The sequence below is a fragment of the Dermochelys coriacea genome, chromosome 9 (genome assembly GCF_009764565.3).
Source record: "Dermochelys coriacea isolate rDerCor1 chromosome 9, rDerCor1.pri.v4, whole genome shotgun sequence".
Lineage (NCBI taxonomy): Eukaryota > Metazoa > Chordata > Testudines > Dermochelyidae > Dermochelys > Dermochelys coriacea.
Window position 1 is genome coordinate 51,033,326 of NC_050076.1, and position 22,131 is coordinate 51,055,456.

At 43.0% G+C, this 22,131-nt stretch overlaps 1 protein-coding gene and 1 long non-coding RNA gene across 4 annotated transcripts in view; one reads left to right on the plus strand and one right to left on the minus strand.

Annotated features, from left to right (window-relative positions):
- The window catches only part of TRA2B (transformer 2 beta homolog), a 33,755-nt gene extending 23,300 nt beyond the window's left edge, over positions 1-10,455 (minus strand). The window contains exons 1-3 of one of the 3 annotated variants that reach the window (XM_038415928.2): positions 10,289-10,421; positions 2,244-2,524; positions 1,849-1,982 (exon numbers count right to left, since the gene is read on the minus strand). Coding sequence is in view for 2 of the 3 variants with exons in the window: in XM_038415929.2 (XP_038271857.1) it covers positions 1,849-1,982; positions 10,289-10,324 (170 nt within the window). In the remaining variant the exon portion in view is untranslated. Of the gene's footprint in view, positions 1-1,848; positions 1,983-2,243; positions 2,525-10,288 lie in introns of all 3 variants that reach the window. The other 2 variants (XM_038415929.2, XM_043491690.1) reach the window with 2 other exon arrangements.
- Positions 10,456-10,473: 18 nt separating this feature from the next.
- On the plus strand, positions 10,474-11,694 carry LOC122455649. Its single transcript, XR_006274006.1, has 2 exons — positions 10,474-10,634; positions 11,499-11,694. It is a non-coding gene; the product is annotated as an uncharacterized LOC122455649 (long non-coding RNA).
- Positions 11,695-22,131: the final 10,437 nt, after the last annotated feature.

Below are 22,131 nucleotides of genomic sequence, written 5' to 3' on the forward strand. Positions count from 1 at the left end.
TCTGAAGAGTACAAATAACTTCATACAGAAGCCTCTTCACACGCCTAAGCATTTTGTTGCTCCTCTCTGAACTTTATTTGTTTTTTTGCGGCAGGGTCACCAGAACAGTATTTCAGGAAAAGGTGTACCACTGATGTACATAATGGCATGTTTTCAGTTTTTTTTCCATTAATTCTTTATACAGCCTAACACTTGCGCTTTTATACAGTCAAAAAAAAAAGTCAATGAAAGCCACCTCTGCTCAGTGACACCCAAGTCTTTCCCCTGAGCCTTTACAATTAAATTTAGAAACTAACAACATGTATGAGTAGTTCAAGTTATTTCTTTTAATTGGTCAGCACTGACTATGTAGATCAGTACCTATTGATACACCTAAGTCTTATTTAGAAGTTTTGCAGTTTACTGTTCAGCCCTTTCTAAATAATTTAGAAAGCACCAATTTCTAATATAGCCCCTTTGGGTACTCCCCTGTTAAGCCACTGATATACTGAAAGCTGCCAATTTATTTCTAGTGTTTACTATCTTAGTTTTTTAATCCATGACAGTACTTTCTCTCTCATACCATAACTAGTTTTGAGAGGAATTTTGTTGCCAGCGACAGCAGGAAGTTGGCAGCTCAGATTGTTTTGTAGGGAGATATGTCTTAAACAACGTTAATGTGGCACTAATTATATCTTAAAAACAGCAATGTACCCAGGTTACTCTCCCCCCCCAATCTTCGAGAAGTCTTACAAAGCTCTCAGAGAATTTTAAAAAATAATCTTTGCAGTTTATTGTACTAACATCACTTGCTTTATACTTGTCAGTATATTATGCAAGAACATATGATCAAACTGTATTAATGCACTTGAGAGCAAGATGGATATATGTTATCAGTAGGAGCAACTTGTGTGCTCTACCTCTTTTGGGTGGGAACATACAAGGAATATCCTCTGAAAAGGTCACCACTAAAAATAGTAACTCTGTACAATAAGCCATCTTTATGTACATTAAAGAAAAAAATTGGGAATTATGCTTTTTTTTTAAAAAAAAACTTAATCTATTAAGACAGTCTGAAAGGTGTGTAGTTTGTAAAACCTACCTCCCCCCTCCCTTCTCTGCTTTTGTATTTAAATCTTGAATTCAGGCCATTGCCATGGAAGATGCTATGGTGACTTAAGAACTAGTGCAATGACATCACAAGAGTCAAGAGAGGGGAAGGAGTTTTAGTCAGACAATTTATCAGTTTGTAGACATTTAACTATCAAATATTATGCCACTGAGAGACAGGAAACATTTTATTCAACTGATCACACTCACCCCCTAAATCAGGGGTTCTCAAACTGGGGGTTGGGACCCCTCAGTGGGTCACAAGGTTATTACATGGGGGGAAGGGGTGTCATGAGCTGTAACATCCATCCCAAACCCTGCTTTGCCTCCAGCATTTATAATGGTGTTAAATATATATTAAAAAAAGTTCTTAATTTATAGGGGGGCTCAATACTCAGAGGCTTGCTATGTGAAAGGGATCAACAGTAAAAAAGTTTGAGAGCCACTGCCCTAAAAGAAGAGGTGAGCCCATACATGTAAAGACTGCAGGAGATCTTCCAGAGGGGGAGGGGAGAATGAAATAAGGAAGACCTAACTTGATATACCTGAGGTTGAAAGAAAAGCAAGAGTCTTCACATCTCACACTTATTTTTATGTGTCATACAACAACTGAAATGGCACAAGTTTGTATTTATTCAAATCTTCTGTAGGCCTGTTTTAAACCTTTGGTACCAGATTCAGGCTTAGCTTGATTAGTTTCCACCCCACCACTGTCAAAACAAATTCAGACAGACACTTCTGTGTTGTAGGTAAACTCACCTAGATTCAGACCTGGATCTAGATTTTGACCTGGATCGCCTTGAGTCCTCCTTGGATCGAGATCTTGCAGGAGTGTGCCTTGCAGACTTGCCGGACCCATGAGCACTTCCGCTTCTGGAAGCAGAACGGGATTCCTGCATGCAGATATTGAAAGTCTAATTTGTACACAATTTCTGGGTGATCTAAACTCTGTAAACAAGCTCCAGTGAAAAAAGTGGTAAAATTTGCATCTCAACTATGTGTCCGGGCAGTTGAAATTAGAACTGCCTAGATTTTAAGAAGTTTTTTTTCCCTGGTAGGCACTTCTTTACCCTGCGTATGCTTTCTCTATTAAACAGATAATGCATGCATGTTTAGCAAAATATACAGGGACACATAAACAGACTAGTAATTACTTAGCGTAGTGCTTTCAGATTCCAGATTACTTCTTATCTTAACTTCATTTTTATTCCTTTTCTTCATTCTTCCGTTTCAAATTCTGACTTCTTTCATCTTCCCCACTTCACACAAATTGCTCAATATTCTATAAGTGGGACTTCTGGTCTGATAATTAGCATGCATTCACTTTCTTTTTTTTTTTCAAATTTCAGCTTCACTTATTCCTGAGCTTCAAATAATTCTCATTTATAAAACTTGTCAAATGACGACTTCCGCATTTTCCTTCTTCAACATTAACCTTAATAGAAAAAGAACAGGATGAAGAATATTTTAAAACTCCAGGATAAAATCTAGTGCCAAAACTGAAACTAGAAAAAAATGCTATGTTTTTTGGACTTTTTTTTAAATTATATATGCAGTTCAAGACTTGGAACTACCAATTCTTCTATTACTTTTTTACATGGATGTCAAATCAGTCTTAGTATTGGGTAATTGTGCATTGTCTATTTATGCCTAATTTAAAATTAAGTGTGCAATGGATTAAAGATTTACCGGTCATTTTGACATGAAAAATTTCAACGGCTACTATATTTCACACTTTAGCCACATATTTAGATCTTAATCAACAAGAAAATGTTTAAGTGTCAAAAGGTCACCATTGCACTTGACTTTAGTTAAACTGAGCAAACCAATCTTTTAATTCAAAAGTACAATTCAGTTGTATATTAAATGACTTAATCTTACAATGTTCCTTTATGTCGCTAATACACATAATTTTGAAGACGTGATTTTAAAAGCTAGGTATGTGCATGTTTAGTTTGCCTGCAAACTCAATGCACATGCAAGTTTTGTATTTCCATATGCAACCATGGCAATTCTGCACACAAACTGAAGATGCAATTGTGCATATCAACATTAATTCTGGTTCTCAAAATCTAATGTACTATTTATACCATTGTTTACTACTTGTATTTCTCTTGATATGGATAATGAATATATCCTAGTTACTTACATTTTATGATTTAAAAATTTCTAGCCAGTGCCACGTTCAACTTTCATACACAATCACAAGGCTGCAACATTTGGGTTGCAAACAATGGAGAAGAATGTTAGTTTTGAAATACTGGTTGGGGGAAGTTTTTTTTTTTTTTTTGGTTTTAAAGCTCATGGAAACTTTTCTGTTTTTTTTTTTTTAAATTAACATTTTTGGGCCAAAAATTACACTCTTCTTTTGTCAATTCTATTGATTTTCTCTCTTCTTTTTAACTTCATATTCCCAGTGTTTGGAAATTCATACACAGTTTTTTTCATACTGGATAGTCATTAGCTGAAGTTTAATTTTAGTTGAAACCACCACTTCCACACAACCAACAGAAAAGCTTGTTCTGCTGCGAGTTTCATTGTTTATGTTGACTATCATTAATGTTTAAAATATTATGAAGTGAGAATTTATTTCAAATCAACAGCAATGGCAGTTAGAAGTCAGATATTCCTCTTATATTTGCGAAAAAGTAATCAACTATAATACCCAGCTATGAAGAAATAAAAAGCAGACCTTAAGTTTTCTACACTAAGCAGTATTTACTATGAGTAGTCTTTTACAGTTTCATGCAATGAGAGCTAATAGGATTTTTCTAATTAGTTGTGAACATTATTTAATCTGGACTCAACCACTACATTTAAAGAAAAATTCTTAATCTATTCCAGAACTCTGCCTCATTTTAAGTTTCTATGAACCAATTCAGCCAGTTAAAATTTTTTTTAAAAAATTTTGAACTTAGTTGTCACTTCACACACAATTTCCTTTTACAAAGTATTTTATGCACAACAGTGATAAAACCGGTAAAGGCCAAAACGTCTTGTAGATTAGGCTTCCTAAACCTAACTCAATTTACACAGGGTTTTCCAAATATACTCCTTTTAGGCCTGGCAGAGAAATATACTGAGCATTAAAAATTCCCATTGCTTCTATAATCAGAGTTTTAAAATCACTAGACTTCATTAGAATTTGAGCATTTGCTTCATTTAGTGATATTTGTCCAAAAGCCTTAATCCACTTGTTAACACAGAACATTGTCCTATGTGTAGTTCATACACACTGCTATATTCTTCATAAACTAAGGTCTCGTTTTTAAAAGAAATTTCTAGTTCTTTGTGGGTCTCAAACTTGCAAACAAAGAACAATACTATCGTGTGAATACCCAACACCCATTTTAAATGGCATAATTTCTAAGATTACATTTTATCCAAGAAACTCGTGTCTTAAAAAGATAGGTCACTTTACCTATATTACCAAGTGCAACAATATCTGAGGTGGAACGTGTTAAACCATTTAACATGCCAGACAATTACAAAGGTTGGCAACACACTGGTTCATGCAAATGCAGAGGTAACCATAACTAAGTGGAATTCCCTTAAAAAAAATTGCAGGAGAAGGAAACCTAAAAAGAGGAAAAAGATAATTGCTTAACATCTATACCCTAAATTAAGCAATTGGCTTCTCTCTCTCATGTAATTCTTTCAACCTAAGTCATGATTCTATCCCAACCTCTAATTTCAGTCTAACTTTCTATACGATCTCCCCAGGTTCCTTTCTGGGAGTCTGAAGAACCTATTCCCCCCTCATCTCTAAAGAGCACACACATTACTGCAATGATCCTTAGAAGACTGAGGAAAGATGGACATGACTCCAGTAGAGCTTGTCAACACTACCCCTCCACTTGGCAAGAAAGGAAGCACTCCCTTCACAGCAAAGGCAAGGCAAGTTTCTGCTTGTGCTATGGCTGTGGGGAAGGGTGGCAGAAGAGAAGTTGGTTCTCCCTCCCCAACTCTATGCAAGAGTGTGACTCTGTCAAGGATTGTATTAGTTTCATACCACTGCATATCCCATTTATGGAAATAGCAAAGGTTTCTAATTGGATATTTGTTCATCCAATGTTTTATATCTAAATCTGAATTTCAGAATTGCAGAGGGGGTTTATTTTAGGATTGTAACTCCCTCATCCTTTCCCTGTATCTGCTACTATATACATTCACATTTTTCCTTCATTCATTCATTCATTCAACTTTGGATTTTGAGAGTCCATGGGAGCCAGCAGATCCAGGGTTGTAGTTCCTGTAGCAATCATGCCACATATTTTTGGCATACACATGACAAAACATACACTTAATGCACTTAAAAAGAGAATACAAGAGGCCAGAAACTCAAATCTGCGCCTTTTGTGTTTTATTTGTGGCATTCCATTAATTATGGTGATAGCTACGATAAGAGAACAATTAAGATACTACTAAAAATATGGAAAAGTTATAAAATCAGAATAGTCTCTAAGAAGGTAGATTGTTTTCAAGAATGCTCCATGTGGTGAAAGCTGTAAGGCATAAGGCAAGTGCAAACAACTAAAAGAAAACCTTGTATTTCTATAAACACTAACATCTCTCATTCATTTATATAATAATTACAATGATACAATAATAATATGACAAGTAGTAGGGCTTCAGTTATCTTAAAGGGATAATAAACTTGAATTTTAATTTAAAAATATAAAAATATAAGCAGTTTCAGATAATGCACTTAACCTTGATTTCCTGTTAATTTGTGAGTTTACAATCACATTTTTTGAAGTGTTTTTCCTATTCTTAGTTACTATATAAAAGTTCACTTAACAGGAGAAAAATTGAAAATATTTCAGTTTTAGTATTAGTAGATAAATTCAGAGATGTGATATTTAAGTTGACTGTGGCCTAATGTTTAGAATGAGCCATGCTTAAGTATTTTCACCAAATGGAGTTGACTGTTCCTCTCGTAATTTGAATACTATTAAAATTTTTTATAACAATTTCTTATTCACAACATTGGGACATGTTCTGTATTTATTAGTAAAAAAAATTTAAAGTTGATGTGTAAGCATTCTATAAACAAGGCACCAGCAGGATACGTTAAGTCACTCAAATAAAGGACAGAGGACATTCACTACAACTATAATTATCTTTCACTAGCCATGTCTTCACTGGAAAAAGGTGTTTTTAAAAGTTGGTAAAAAACACGCAAACACCCTTTTCATTGTGAAGACAAGGTGAGTAAGTCCTCTTCTGAAAGAGGTTCAGTACCTTTAGCTCTTATTTGGTCATTCAAAGGAACAGGATCATATTTGCAGGTCTCAAACGTTACCAAATAAAAGTACACAGACCAAGGTAACCATCCATCTTCCAGAAAGACTGCCAACCCCGAAACGTATACTTCAGGAGTGACAAGACCACCACTGAACCAACATTTGGAATAAAGGGACTTGAAATAAGAGTAGGAACCGTTGTCAGTGTTCATTGTGAAAAGTGTTGCCATTTATTTCAAATCCTGGATTTTGCACAATTTACATCATCTCACTTCATCTTGGGCAGTTTGTCAATGAATGCACTTCAGGACGTGATCATACTGGGAGACAAGCACATGCTATTTCCATTACATCTCACTCAATTACTGGGCCCACAGCTTTACTACCCAACTTCTAGTTTGAAGCAGCTAAAAGCCACTTCTCTCTAACCTTGCAAAAAAAGTACTTAAAACTACTAGAAAAATGTCACAAAAGCCAGTGTTGTTGTTATGTCAGTCCCAGGATATTAGAGAGACACACAAGGTGGGTGAGGTAATGTCTTTTATTGGACCACCTTCGGTTGGAGAGAGAGAGACAAGCTTTCAGGTAAAAAGCAGCTCTACAAGGTTGAAGAGCCTGGTGTAAGCTCAAAAGCTTGTCTCTCTCACCAACAGAAGACAGCCACATAAAAGATATTACCTCATCATTGTGTCTCACATAAGACACTAAAAGAAAAATCTTATAATCTAGTCTAAAATAGCAGATTTGCGGTAGTTAGTTGGCTGTGTTTTCCATTTTTACTTTTTAAAATGTGTGAAATTATGTATTTTCAAAAAAACCAAAAACCTCAAGTCAGTAATATTACTCCTGTGTGGCTGTGTTTTATAATTAAATGCTAGTGAGACGTACCTGATTTTAGGTCTTGTTCATGTCTATGTTGATAGGGGGTTGCTTACATATGCAATTTTCAGAAAAGCCTCAAGGTCAGGATGATAGCTTAAATTTCACACTTTCTATAATTTCATGTTTTAAGATCCTCTGCACACCAGCGTTTTGTGTTTCACAAGGTTTTAACATAGCTTCCATAAACACTAATCAGAGACACAAAGTGGTTATGTTGGCAAATTACTCAAACCCTGCCAATATTTTCTTAATCAAGTAGGGCTTCTGCCAGTACACTCACATATAGCTACCACAGTTCGGCAGCCCACTATGAACAAAGATTAAATGGTAAAAACAGAAAGTATGTTCTTTTCTTTGCAGAAAAGTGCTTGGTCAAAGTACAAGATGTAGAGATTATGAAAAATAAGATTGGAAAAACACTAGCCTAAAATTTGGTCATTCAGAAAAATCATCTGATAATGTTTAGCATCTTGAATGTACCCTTAAGTTTAAAAAGGAATTCTGCACCTAATTGTTGAACATTTAGGGTTACTACACTGCAATGCAAGTCTGTGTTAGAGCCTGGAATCAAGGCTAACACCCTTGTGTCTCCACTGCAATTGTGTTAACCCAGCACCAAGATCCTGCAGGGCTGAAAGTTACTAGCTTGAGTCAAGCCCAGGGTCCAAGCCCTATTGTTCTGAAGTGTAGCTGCAACAATGCTTGACCCACATCCCAAGAGTCAGTTGGAAGTGGCCCACATTTCCATGCAACAACTTCCTGAGCCCTCTTACTGCTAACAATCTGCAATCCACTCTATTGAAAAGGGAAGCTGCCTCCAGCCCCCCTTTTGCAAATCAGAGCACCTCAGGGGTCAGTGTTAACCCATTTGGTTCGGATCACCATTCTGCAAATACACTATCAAAATCTCCTGGGTTTGCAGCGGAAAGTGAGCAGATCAAGCCTTCTGCTTATGTGCTGAGCGGGCAGTAAAGATATCCTACCAGATATCTAGGTAATTCACCTCTCCTTTTCTGCTTACCTTCCATTTGTTATATTTGGCCCAGCTAAATATAACATTTTTGCAGTAAATGCTGCTTGTTTCTGAAATTGCTGTTTATTGTACCGTAACACTACTACTTGGCTTTCATAGCAAATTTTGTGCCCCTTGTGAACACGAAGGATAATACTGTCCCAATAATCGCTAAAAGAAAAGGAGTACTTGTGGCACCTTGGAGATCAACAAACCTATCCAAGCATAAGCTTTCGTGAGCTTCAGCTCACTTCATCGGATGCATTGAGCTGAAGCTCACGAAAGCTTATGCTCAAATAAATTTGTTAGTCTCTAAGGTGCCACAAGTACTCCTTTTCTTTTTGCGAATACAGACCAACATGGCTGCTACTCTGAAACCAATAATCACTGTTTGCAAAACCAAAACTTCAGGACTTGTAATTTCAATTCAGTTGCTACTGTCTAGATATACAAGTCACTTTTGAAACATGGTTCAAGAGACCAACATATCTGCGCAAAATAGAATTGTAGCTATTTCAAGAGGCAAATTTATGTTTTCAGACAGATAATTAAATGGCCAAAGTTCAATGCATAAAAGATTAACTTACACAAGCAACTGCAACTTTTGACTATTAAGCTTTCAGAAGTGCATTACTATCTGCATAGTGAAATCACGAACAGAATCATCACAGAAAGCAAGTAACAGATGTGTTGCAGTGTGGCCAGGCAGAACCACTGAAAACTATCTTACTGCCACCCCAAAGATTTTCCCCTTTATTTTGATCTACCCATGATCAAAGGGTAATTGTATACTGCAAAAGTCTACAGTGTTCTTATCTGAGCAATTATGCTATTCCAGTTTTTGGGAAAAAATACATTCTAAGACACAGCCATCCTTGACGAGCCCAGTAAACAGCTATGAAAAGTTAGAGCGTTTACAAGCAGCGTAAGGTTTGAGACAGCGCTCCCCTCATAGTTGTAAACACAGCAAGAGCTCAGGTGCAGCTCCATTCTCGCATCCCATTGACTCACGCCCCAGCAAATGCAGTGGATGTCTATGCCAGTACTAATGGTAAAGCAAGCTGGCCCTCCCCATAAGCTATCCCTCAAGCTCTATGTGCATTTTAGGCACCATCAATAGCTTCTGGTTATTGATAGTTTGTCAAAAGCCGTCACACCCAACCATTAACAGCAAGATAACAGGGAGAGTACAGGCAGCGCCAGTGCCTCCAGTGGTGAGTACAGGAACTAGGGCGTGGAGGCTTGAGTTCCAATCCCGTTTCCACGGTGCCTGGAGTGGGACCGCACCCACGTTACTTAACGTGGTCTAAATACCCCATCCCTTACCCAGAAAGCCCAGTGAGGAAGAGAGGCCAGGCTATAGCCACGCTGGCTGACCGGGCACCCGAACACTGCTCTGCGGCAGCGATTGCCGGCAGACGGGTGGCTACGCCCCCGGGGAGCGCCGGGAGAGGTGCTGGGCCGGAGGAGGCACATGCCCCAGCCGAACTCCTTGCTTCGCCCATGATTGACTCAGCGGCTTAAGGGCGAAGCTCGCTGAAGCTCCCTGCTGCTATTCAGTGCAGGGGGCGTGGAGCCCGCGTATCGCACGTCCCGCCGGGTAGAAGGTCGGGCCGCGCCCGCCCAGGCCGTGACCGTACTTCCAGGGCTGCCACCCGCGAGAAAGGGGCTCGCCTGCCAGGACCCCGGCCGCGGGCCGCCTGGGTATAGAAGCGCCCGGCCCCTCGGCCATTTTGTCCCTTTGGCGGGTCACCAGCCCAAGATGGCGCCGGGAGGACTCACCATGGAGCACGCAGTCGAGCCGCTAGAGCGTCCACGCCTCCCCCATTAGCGGCCCGGCGGCCATTTTCCCGCGCCAACCCCAGCCAGCCCTAACGGACGGGCCTCCCAGCGCGCTCCCCGCGGAGGCCAGGGTAGGCCGCGCTCCGCGCCGCCCCCTGCCTGCGAGCTACAGGCCTGCCCCTGCCTCGCGGGGCCCTGGAGCGGCGCCCCAGACAGGCCAGGCCGCGCTGCCGCTTTGGAGGCCCGGCCGGCCGTGCACCCAGGCTCCGTGTATTACCCGCTCGCCGTAGTTCTGCTCCCCGCTGTCGCTCATTGTCCCTCGAAGGCTGCCAGCAACCGTCGCACCAGCCTCCACCACCGTCCGGCGCCAGCGCTCTCCACCACGGAACGGAAGTGACGTGCGTCCCTCCCTGCCCAGACCCCGCCCGCTTAGTGAGACGGTCGTGAGTGACGCACCCGGTGACTGGATGAGCCTAGCCCCGCCCCCCACTTGCCCCTCCCCCCCGACTCAGCGGCGAGCCTAGCCTCTTCCGCCGCCCCCCATTCCCCCGCACTGGGTATATTGGCGAGGAGGAGAAGGAGGAGGAGCTCTGTGCGTGTGCGCGTGCGCACCACTGGAAGAGGTATTTGGGGGTGCTCGGGTGTGTGTGTACTGGGAGGGATATTTGGGGTGTGTGGGAAGGCTGTATGTTTACTGGAAGAGGTATTTGGGGGTGCTCGGGTGTGTGTGTACTGGGAGGGATATTTGGGGTGTGTGGGAAGGCTGTATGTTTACTGGAAGAGGTATTTGGGGGTGCTCGGGTGTGTGTGTACTGGGAGGGTATGGGGGGGTGAGAGATGTGTGTGCATTGGGAGGGATGTTTGGGGGGGTGCTGTGCATGTACTGGAAGGAGTATTCGGGATGCGTGGAGGGGTGTGTGGATACTGGTAGGGGTATTTGGGGGATACTGGGGGGGATGTGCATGTAGTGGGAAGGGGTATATGGGGGGGGCTGGCAGGGATACTTGCAGGCTCAATCTCAAGGAGGGGGAAGTGTTGTGCTCCCTCTCAGGGTGGTAGGGCGGCTAGCGCAGGCCCCGGTCGCAGTGTCAGTCAGCGCCTCCCTATTGGCCTTTCCCATACTGAGGGCAGGGAGCTGGGGCCTGGCCACGCTACGTCTGGTCCTGACTGGGTTCTGTGGCCATGCAGTGGGATAGGCGGTCTGGCCGAAAGGCGCTTGGCAGCCACACTTACCTGGCAGGCCGGGTGGGATCCAGCAGTTGCGGATGCAGCAGGGACCAATGAAAGTGCAGAGATGCAGGGCCGTAACCAGGGCAGGGTGAGTGGGGCAGCTGCCCAGGGCACAAAGCCATGGGGGCCCAACAGCTGGGGGCGCTGGTAGGCTTGCTCTCCCTGGGTGTTGAAGAGCCTAGTTACAGCTCTGCGGGACGACTCTTTCTGATCTGTAATGAGCAAGGAAAAATCACGGACATTTTTTCACATTTCAGAAATTTGCCCGGATGGAGTTTGGAGGGCCAGAAAAAAGGTCGTGTCCAGGAAAACCCATGTATGGTAACTCTAAACCCCTCTCACATCTCTTCCACGGCCTGAGGGGGTCAGTCTAACCCTGCCCCCTCACCTACCGCTCTCCCATGCTTTTCTCTCTCACCAGTATAAGCTGGTCCAATAAAAGATATTGCCTTACCAACCTTGTCTCTCTAATACCATGGGACTGACATGATTATAATACTGCAAACAACATATAGATATGAACATTGAGCCTTTTTTCTTCACATGAATTTTACACCAGTGTAAACTCATGCACTTTGATGTTGTCACTCATAATTCACATCAGAATACATGTACAGAGTACAGATGCCAACCTGTCTGCCCATAGCAAGAGCTTAATGAAGCATATAGCATGAGTTGATGTTTTGATGCCATAATTACAAATTCTCAGTGTACCTGACAATTTACAAAGGATGCAGTTTAAAAGACTGGGATTTTAAACCCTGTCACCAGTAAGATATTGCCTGTATTAGTCATATTCTCATGCCACATACAGAGAATACCTGCTCTAACCAGGCAGGAAAGGGATAATCAGCCATAAATTTTTCAGGGATCAAATTAGTGGTTACTGAGGCCAGATTTACACTACAACATTTTGTCAATATAGGTATTTTGGTCGGGGTGTGAAATAAACACACTCCCTAGCTGACAAAGGTGTACCCTCAGAGTCCTCTAATGTAGGTGCAACTTAGAGCAGCAACAGGCATTTTTCTATTGGCATGGTAACACCACCTCCTCAAATGATACTAGTGATGCTGACAAAAAAGTGCTGCATCATTAATTTTGTTTCCAACATCTTGATTTTATGCTACCTGAATGCTCATATTTTCCCTCTTTTTACTCTCATCTTTCCATATTAGTTTAGTCAGGGAGGGGGTTAAACTAATAGTAAAAGGGTTGGGTAAAAAAAGGGAAGATATGAGCACTCAGCACAAAATTGAGATGTTGAGAACAAAATTAATCAAGGAACCAAAGGACACGAAGAGAAGAAATTCTTGTATTGCCTATACACTAGTGCCAGGAGCCTGGGTAACAAACAGGAGGAACTAGAATTGCTCTTTTATAAATATCAATTGAAGTGTTGGAATTAATGTTGGAATAAATGATTATAACCTATTTAGGAAGGATCGAGCGGGCAAAAAGGGATGGGGAGTGGCACTCTATGTCAAAAATGGCATTACCTGTTTCCGAGTCACTGAGAACTTGGAAGAAAATGATCTTGTATGGATCAAAGTTCCAACAGATAAAGCACAAGAAGGGGTATTAGTTGGTGTCTGCTACACACAACCAAATCATGCTAGGGAACAGGATAAGCAGCTCCTGATGCACCTATCTACAGTGTGAAGGAAAAAATTCTTTGTAATCAAGGGGGACTTCAATCTGTGTAACATATGCTGGAAGTTTCACGCTACCAGTACTAAAACATCCTTGGAACGTCTAAACATTATACATGATAATTTGATTACTCAAATAATATTGCAAACAATATGGGGGAATTCTATATTTGCCCTTGTTCTAACAGATACAAAGGAACTAATCACAGAACTAAAAATTAATGATAGCGTAGGAACAAGTGATCATGACTTGATCACATTTTTTTAATGAGCATATAGAATAAAGTCCAGACCAGTAATATATATATATGGTGCTTTAATGGGGCTATTTTAATAGAATCATAAAAATGTAGGCCTGGAAGAGACCTTAATAGGCCATCTGGTCCAGTGCCTGGCATTGAGGCAGGACTAAGTATTATCTAGACCATTTCACAAAGTTGACAATTAACAATTGTGGACCAAATCAGCTGGAGGAAGAATTTAATCAGAAAAATGTAAATGATAATTGGGAATCATTTAAAAGAACACCTTATTAGATGCCCAATAAACCACAATCTCATGATTGAGGAAGAAGGCTATGCTGGTTAAAAAATGACCTGCATTAGAGAGGAAGTGAAGGCAACTGTATATAATACAAACACACACACCCAGAATGAATGAAATAAAGGGGAAATTGATAGTAATGAGTATAAATCAGAAATTAGGAATTGTAGACTATAGATAAGGGAAGCCAAGGGACACAAGAAGAACTCTATGTCCAGCACAGTTTTATAGATTCATAGATACTAAGGTCAGAAGGGACCATTCCGATCATCTAGTCCGACCTCCTGCACAGCGCAGGCCACAGAATCTCACCCACCCACTCCTATGAAAAACCTCACCTATTTCTGAGCTATAGAAGTCCTTAAATCATGGTTTAAAGACTTCAAGGAGCAGAGAAGCCTCCCTCAAGTCACTCATGCCCCATGCTACAGAGGAAGGCGAAAAACCTCCAAGGCCTTTCCAATCTGCCCTGGAGGAAAATTCCTTCCCGACCCCAAATATGGCAATCAGCTAAACCCTGAGCATATGGGCAAGATTCACCAGCCAAATACTACAGAAAATTCTTTCCTGGGTAACTCAGATCCCTTCCATCTAATATCCCATCTCAGGGGATTAGTCCTATTTACCCTGAATATTTAAAGATCAGTTACTTACCAAAATCCCATTATCCCATCATACCATCTCCTCCATAAACTTATCAAGTAGAATCTTAAAACCAGATAGATCTTTTGCCCCCACTGCTTCCCTTGGAAGGCTATTCCAAAACTTCACTCCTCTGATGGTTAAAAACCTTCATCTGATTTCAAGTCTAAATTTCTTGGTGGCCAGTTTATACCCATTTGTTCTTGTGTCCACATTGGTACTGGTCTTAAATAATTCCTCTCCCTCTCCTGTATTTATTCCCTCTGATATATTTATAGAGAGCAATCATATCTCACCTCAACCTTCTTTTAGTTAGGCTAAACAAGCCAAGCTCCTTAAGTCTCCTTTCATAAGACAAGTTTTCCATTCCTCGGATCATCGTAGTAGCCCTTCTCTGTACCTGTTCCAGTTTGAATTCATCCTTTTTAAACATGGGAGACCAGAACTGCCCACAGTATTCTAGGTGAGGTCTGACCAGTGCCTTGTATAATGGTAGTAAAACCTCCTTATCCCTACTGGAAATGCCTCTCCTGATGCATTCCAAAACCGCATTAGCTTTTTTCACAGCCATATCACATTGGCAGCTCATAGTCATCCTATGATCAACCAATACTCCAAGGTCCTTCTCCTCTTCTGTTACTTCTAATTGATGCGTCCCCAACTTATAACTAAAATTCTTGTTATTAATCCCTAAATGCATAACCTTACACTTCTCACTATTAAATTTCATCCTATTACTATTACAGTTAACTACACTTAGAAAAAGTTTTTAAATCCTGACAATGGTATTGGTCCTTTACTAGATGGAAGTGGTAGAACTATCAATAATAATGCAGAAAAGGCAGAAGTGTTCAATAAATATTTATTTTATGTATTTGTGGAAAAAACAGCTGATGCAATCTCATCACATGGTGGGATGGAGAAAGTTGCATGGGAACTTGACCCCTTGCTAGTCCCCCCTCACATGACTCGTGTGTGTTGGTGACACAGAGGCCCTTTTGTGGTTCACTACTCTGTATCAGCAGCTCTTATCAGGCGTGACACATCCGCTACACTTCACACACTGGTGTCATGTTCATTATTTATTAACAGGTTTCAGAGTAGCAGCCGTGTTAGTCTGTATTTGCAAAAAGAAAAGGAGTACTTGTGACACCTTAGAGACTAACAAATTTATTAGAGCATAAGCTTTCGTGAGCTACAGCATCCGATGAAGCTCACGAAAGCTTATGCTCTAATAAATTTGTTAGTCTCTAAGGTGCCACAAGTACTCCTTTTCTTTTTATTATTTATTAACTCACTGATTATTGATGCCATTGTGAAATGTTTGTAACAACTCAGTAGGTGAAATGATGGTACTCTGATATTATTTCTTGGAGACTGTAACAGACAAAGGTGACAAAACAAGATTCTTCTAGATAAAGGGAAAGAAAATATAGTGGCAGACACCCTGTACAGGAAATAAGGCTCTGACCAGCTCTCTCTGGGTCTGCCGGGGCTACCGTCCTGCAGCTTTGTAAGGGGAGATGCAATGCAACGAAAATCCCAATGCCAGAGGGCAACAGGCTCATTGATGTCATAATCTGGACCTAAAAGATGGGGGAGGTCAGATGGCTGGGCACTTTGAAATGTTACCAGCCTTCATTCCTCTGGCCAGGCTGACTCACGGGACCAGGAGGTTGGCATAGAACTTCAGATTGCCCCCAGTAGGACTCCGACACAAACAAACGGACTCTGGACACCCAGAGGGCCATGCTTTTCACTCATCAGTCATCCAGGATCAGAGGACACAAGTGGTAATTGTGATAATATCGGTATGAGTCCCATGTGAGCCTCAGATTCCCTCTGAACTTTGTACTGCTATGCACTGAGGGTAAAGAGAAGGGATGAGGTATTTAACTCACTGTACCTGCCTGGCTGAAGACCCGGGTCATTCACAAACTGAAGAGAGGCCACACATGTGAGCGGCGGATCCCCCACCTCTCTGCATGGAAGCTGAACAAAGACCCTGAACTGGAGAACAAGGGGGAAAGGGGTCAGGGGGCAGAGACAGTGCAGCCAAAGCTGTAGGGAAGTTTCCAAATATCCAAAGGGTCCTGCTTTAGCTACTTCTGCCCGTGAAGTCTCTGGCTCACTTTTTACTGCTGTTTTTTCACATGGTGGAGGAGGTAAAATGCTACCTGAGTCCTAGTGCCCCCACAGTGGGTGGAAAAGGGGGGGTGTCTCCCCTGCACAGTTCTGGGTCCAGGAAGGTCCTGTGGGAGCCTAGCTGAACCCCATTTTGCTCCCTCAGTCGGGATGGAGACAGGGCTTGGCCAGTCAGAGGTGCACAAATACAGTAGCAGACTGCACTGGCTGAGGAGGAGGATCCACCTGCCCACAGGGCTAGGATTCTCCTGGCCACCACCCCCAAAAGGAAGAGACATAGGGTACTGATGGTCAGGGACTCCCTTCTGCAGGGAATGGAAGCATTCATCTGCCAACCTGACATGATGTCCTGGGATGTTTGCTACTTGTCTGGACACTACAGAAATGTTGCCGAGGCACCTCCATCATTCTACCTCATGCTTCCCATCCATTTAGGCACTAATGATACGGCCAGGTCTGAGCCTGAGCTGATCCGCATTGACTGCAGGGCTCTGGGAGCGAGGGTGAAGACTGTGTTCTTGTCCATCCTCCTGGTTGAGGATAAGAGCTCAAGCAGGGACACACACACATCATGGATATGAATGCATGGCTGGGCAGATGATGTCAAAGGAGGCTTTAGCTTCCTCAATCATGGGATGCTGTTCCAGGAACATATCTGGGATTTTAAATGAGTAGTTTCTAGGTATGATACTGTTGATTTTTTTCATACTTGGCCAAAGCTCTTACAGCATAGCTCTGTTCTGTCCACCTCTCCCTGGAGAACAACAACAGACAGACAAAAGGGGAGTCTTGTTTCCATTTTAAAAAGTTTTAGCCTTTCCATTGGCTCTTTTGGCCAGGTGCCCACTCACTTCCTTTTACCTATGCATGGCAGTGAGACTTTTTAACCCTTTACAGGTAGAGCAATTAGAGAACAGCTACTAAGAGGGATTTATAGCTACTGGCTGGCTGGGTATCCATAAAAGGGAGCTACCCCCAACTCCCCTTCATTTATCACACACCCTCCAGATTACAGACGGTGCTGGCCAGCCTGGTTCAAGTCAGGTCCACACCGGCTGGGATTTCTTCCTGGAGGTTTAGGAAACAGAGTTAATTAGATACATGCAACTCTAATTTTACTAATAATTACATGAAGAACTAAACAGTATTTTCCACATTTTAAGACTACAATGACTTAGAATATAGGCAAAAAGAAAAGGAGTACTTGTGGCACCTTAGAGACTAACAAATTTATTAGAGCATAAGCTTTCGTGAGCTACAGCTCACTTCATCCGATGAAGTGAGCTGTAGCTCACGAAAGCTTATGCTCTAATAAATTTGTTAGTCTCTAAGGTGCCACAAGTACTCCTTTTCTTTTTGCGAATACAGACTAACAAGGCTGCTACTCTGAAAACTTAGAATATAGGGACATTTTTACCTGGCTGATTCTGGGAAACCTTCCTAGGAGAGTGCATCAGCCACTTTGTTAGAGGCTCCTGAGATGTATTGTATCACAAAATCAAAGTCTTTAAGAGCTAAACTCCAGCGAAGAAGTTTTTTGTTAGTCTTTTTGACTGTCAAGCTACTTCAGTGCAGCATGGTCAGAAACGCCATCCCCAAATGTATGGGTGTAGCTTCTCCAGAGCATACACAATGGCATAGCATTCTTTTTCTGAGATTGACCAGTGGCTTTCCCTCTCTGAAAGTTTTTTTTGCTGAGGAACACGACAGGATGGAATTGTTGGTCTGGTCCTTCCTGCATTAAAACTGCTCCTACACCACGCTCAGACGCATCTGTGGTTACGACGAAAAGTTGGTCAAAGTGCAGGGCCCTTAGTACAGGGTCAGATGTAAGGGCCTCCTTAAGATGGCTAAAGGCTTTTTGACACTTCTCAGACCACTGAACTGCATTTGGCTGTTTTTTCCTGGTTAGGTCGGTCAGTGGGGTGGCAATTTGGCTGTATTGTGGTACAAATCGTTGGTAACACCCGGCTAAGCCCAAGAAGGATTGGATCTGCTTCTTTGACTTAGGGACAGGTTAATTTTGGATAGCATTTACTTTAGCCTGTAGGGGGTTAATAGTTCCTTGACCCACCTGGTGTCCAAGGTATGTTACCCTGTTTAGGCCTATTTGACATTTCTTGACCTTAAGTGTTAATCCTGCCTTCCTTATGCGCTGGAAGACAGCTTGGAGGTGTTCCAGGTGTTCTGCCCATGAATCTGAGAATATGGCCACATTATCAAGGTAGGTGACTGTAAATTCCCCAAATCCAGCCAGAAGGTTATCTACCAGTCTCTGAAAGGTGGCAGGTGCATTTTGCCGTCCAATTAAATTCATACAGCCTTCATGGGTGATGAAGACTAACCTTTTCTTGGCTGGGTCATCTAGCGGCTCTTGCCAGTATCTCTTAGTTAAGTCTAAGATGGAGATGAATTGGGCACATCCCAGTTTCTCCAATAGCTCATCTGTGCGTGGATAGTTCTATGGGCAAGTTACAGCATTTAGCTTACAGTAGTCCATGCAAAAGTGGATTTCCCCATCTGGTTTGGGAACCAGAACCACTGGAAAAAAAAGGAGTACTTGTGGCACCTCAGAGACTAACAAATTTATTAGAGCATAAGCTTTCGTGAGCTACAGCTCACTTCATCGGATGCATTTGGTGGAGTGAGCTGTAGCTCACAAAAGCTTATGCTCTAATAAATTTGTTAGTCTCTAAGGTGCCACAAGTACTCCTTTTCTTTTTGCGAATACAGACTAACACGGCTGCTACTCTAGAACCACTGGAGAGGCCCATGCACTCTCAGAGGGGCAGATTACACACATCTCCCTTTCTATCGCAGTTTTGGCTTGAGAAGCCATCCAGTAAGGTTGGGCTCTAATTGGGCGAGCATCACCTGTTTCAATGGAGTGGTATGCCCATTCTGTCTGTCCTGGGGTGGCTGAAAACATTGGTGCTAAGATGGTGCATAGCTCCTGGATTTGCTGTTGCTGCTTACGCCCAACGATTATGGAAAGGCTCACCTCTTTTACACCACTGTTGCTTTTCCCTTCAGAGTAGACTCCTTCAGGCCACTTAGTGTCGTCTCTCTCCTGTGCTATAAACTGGAAAACCTTGATTTCTCAAGAATAAAAGGGCTTTAGAGAGTTAACATGGTATACTTTAGATTTTAGAGTAGGGTCTGGGAATGCTATGAGGTAATTAACAGCTCCCAGGAGCTCTTGGATCATAAATGGCCCCTCCCACGACGCTTCCATCTTATTGGCCTGGAGCACTTTCAGGACCATGAGTTGGTCACCTACTCTGAAGGAACGCTCTCTGGCATGTTTATTGTACCAGGCCTTTTAGTCTTGTTGAGCATCCTGTAGGTTTTATCGAGCAAGGGCTAGAGAGTCTTTGAGGGTTTTGCAGGTTGGTTACAAAGTCCAAAATGTTAGTTCCTGGAGAAGATGTAACCTCCTCCCATTTCTGCTTTTCCAACTATAATGGCCCCTTAACTTCGTGGCCATAAATGAGTTCAAAGGATGAAAACCCGAAACTGGGATGTGGTACAGCCCTGTAGGCAAAGAGCAACTGCTGGAACACTAGGTCCCAATCATTGGAGTGCTCATTCACGAATTTACGTATCATAGCCCCCAAAGTCCCATTAAACGTTTCCACTAGGCCATTTGTTTGATGGTGGTAAGGGGTGGCAAACCTAGTGGTTCATCCCATGAGCTTCCCAGAGACATTTTATGTTCCCTGCCAGGAAGTTAGTTCCTGAATCTGTAAGGATGTTGGAGGGCCAACCTACCCTGGCAAAAATGTCTGCCAAAGCCTGGTTCACGCTTTTAGCCCTGGTGTTGCTTAGAGCTACTGCTTTCGGGTGGCAAAATCCATCAAGGTCAGTATGTATAGATTTCCTCTGGGTGTCTTCTTAGGGAAAGGACCCAGAATATCCACAGCTACATGCTGAAATGGAACCTCAATTATGGGGAGGGGCCTTGACCAGGTCTTGGGGCTTTCCCACCCTCTGGCACACCTCACAAGACTGGACATAGGTAGAAACGTCCTTGCCCATTCCTTCCCAGTGGAATGAGTTTCCCAAACAGTCTTTGGTCCTATTCGCCCCAGCATGGCCACTAGGGTGATCGTGGGCTAAGCTCAAGAGCTTTCCCCTATACTTAGTTGGAACTACCAACCGGAGAATGCCAGTCCTCCTTGTGCCCACCAGAAAGGGTTTCCTTGTATAAGAGTCTTTCTTCTACAACAAACCTGGACCTACTAGAAGAGCTGAGAGATGATGGGTCATTCCATGCCGCCATTCAAGCTCCCTTAAGGCTTTCATCTGTTTCCTGCTCTGCCTGGAACTGCTCCTTTGATGCTGGAAACATTAGTTCCTCCCTGGGTTGTGGACTTGGGCTTGGTCCCACTGGAAGCGATGCAGGTGATGGTGGTGTCTCCATTGATTGTGAACCACTCTCCTCAGGTGCACTAGGTTGTATTTCAGGCTCTGGTTGAGCTTCTTGCACAGGTTTAGCTGCTGCTGCTGCAGGCTCAGGCTCTGTGGTGCCCTTTGGTGCTGACTCCAGTGGGGTTGCAAGCATGGGCTCTGGTGCTGACTGCTCCACCCGTTCCAATTCTTGGGCTGGTTCTGGTTGGGTTCCAGGAACTGGATTGACAACCACTGCCATAGACTCTGGTCTGGGCTCTGGTTCCACCACCTCTGGCTGGGTCCCTGGGCCTCCAGTATCAGGGGACACAGACAGGATTCTTGTAGGAGGCTCAGGAATGGGATTAGATATAGAGGCCTGTTTAGCTTGGCTGAGGGTGACCGTCCCCACCCTTTTTGTTAGCCTCACATGGTTGGCCAAGTCTCCCAGCAGCATGGGAAAGGCATAATCGTCATAGACTGCAAAAGGTCATATTCCTGACCAACCCTTGTACTGGACAGGCAACTTGTCTGTAAACAAGTTAAAAGAGTTGGCCGTAAAGGGTTGCACTGTGACTTGGGCCTCTGGGTTGATGAATTTGGGATCCACTAGGAATTGGTGGAAAGCTGACACCTGTGCTCCAGTGTCTCTCTACGCAGTAATCTTCCTTCTGCCCACACTCACAGTTTCCCTTTGCTCTGTGGGTATTTGCGAGGTATCTGGGCCCAAAGGCTGTCAGTGGGATCGTAGCGTGATGAGTTGCAGTGAGCTGGTGCTCTTGGGGCAGTTGGCTTTTACATGCCCCAGCTCATTACATTTGAAGCATTGCCCAGCTGACTGTCAGCTGAGACAAGGTGGGTGGTAGGATGAGAATGTATTTGCGGTCTCCCTGGCTATGTGGAGGGCTCCTCCTTGTGAGGTGAGGCCTTGGACTGACTCTGATGGTGGGGTGTTGTCACGGGTTGCCCCTTCTGGTATCCCCACTAACTGCTACTAGCTTTTTTCTTCTCCACCACTTCCACCCATTTGGCTCTGATCTCCTCCACCTCGATTACAGTTTTGGGCTTCCCATCTAAAATGTACCTGTGACGGGTTGGATCACAGAAACCCCTTGGGGGCTGCCACCTGATGTGCCAAGACTACTTCTGCTCCTGCTTTCCTGCCCTGGCAGCTTAGGACTTCAGTGCCCTGCCTGGTTTGAGCCAGAACCGCTAGCCTGCTGCAAACCCAGACCCAGGTCTGAACCACATCCCCTAACAGCTATAGGCTTAATTGAAAGCAGCTTGGGAAATGTTCCTGTCTTTAACACTCAGATGCTCAACTCCCAATGGGGTCCAAACCTCAAATAAATTCGTTTTACCCTTTATAAAGCTTATACAAGGTAAACTCATTAATTGTTCGCCCTTTATAACACTAATAGAGAGATATGCACAGCTGTTTGCGCGCTCCTCCCTTCCCCAGGTGTTAATACATATTCTGGGTTAATTAATAAGTAAAAAGTGATTTTATTAAATACAG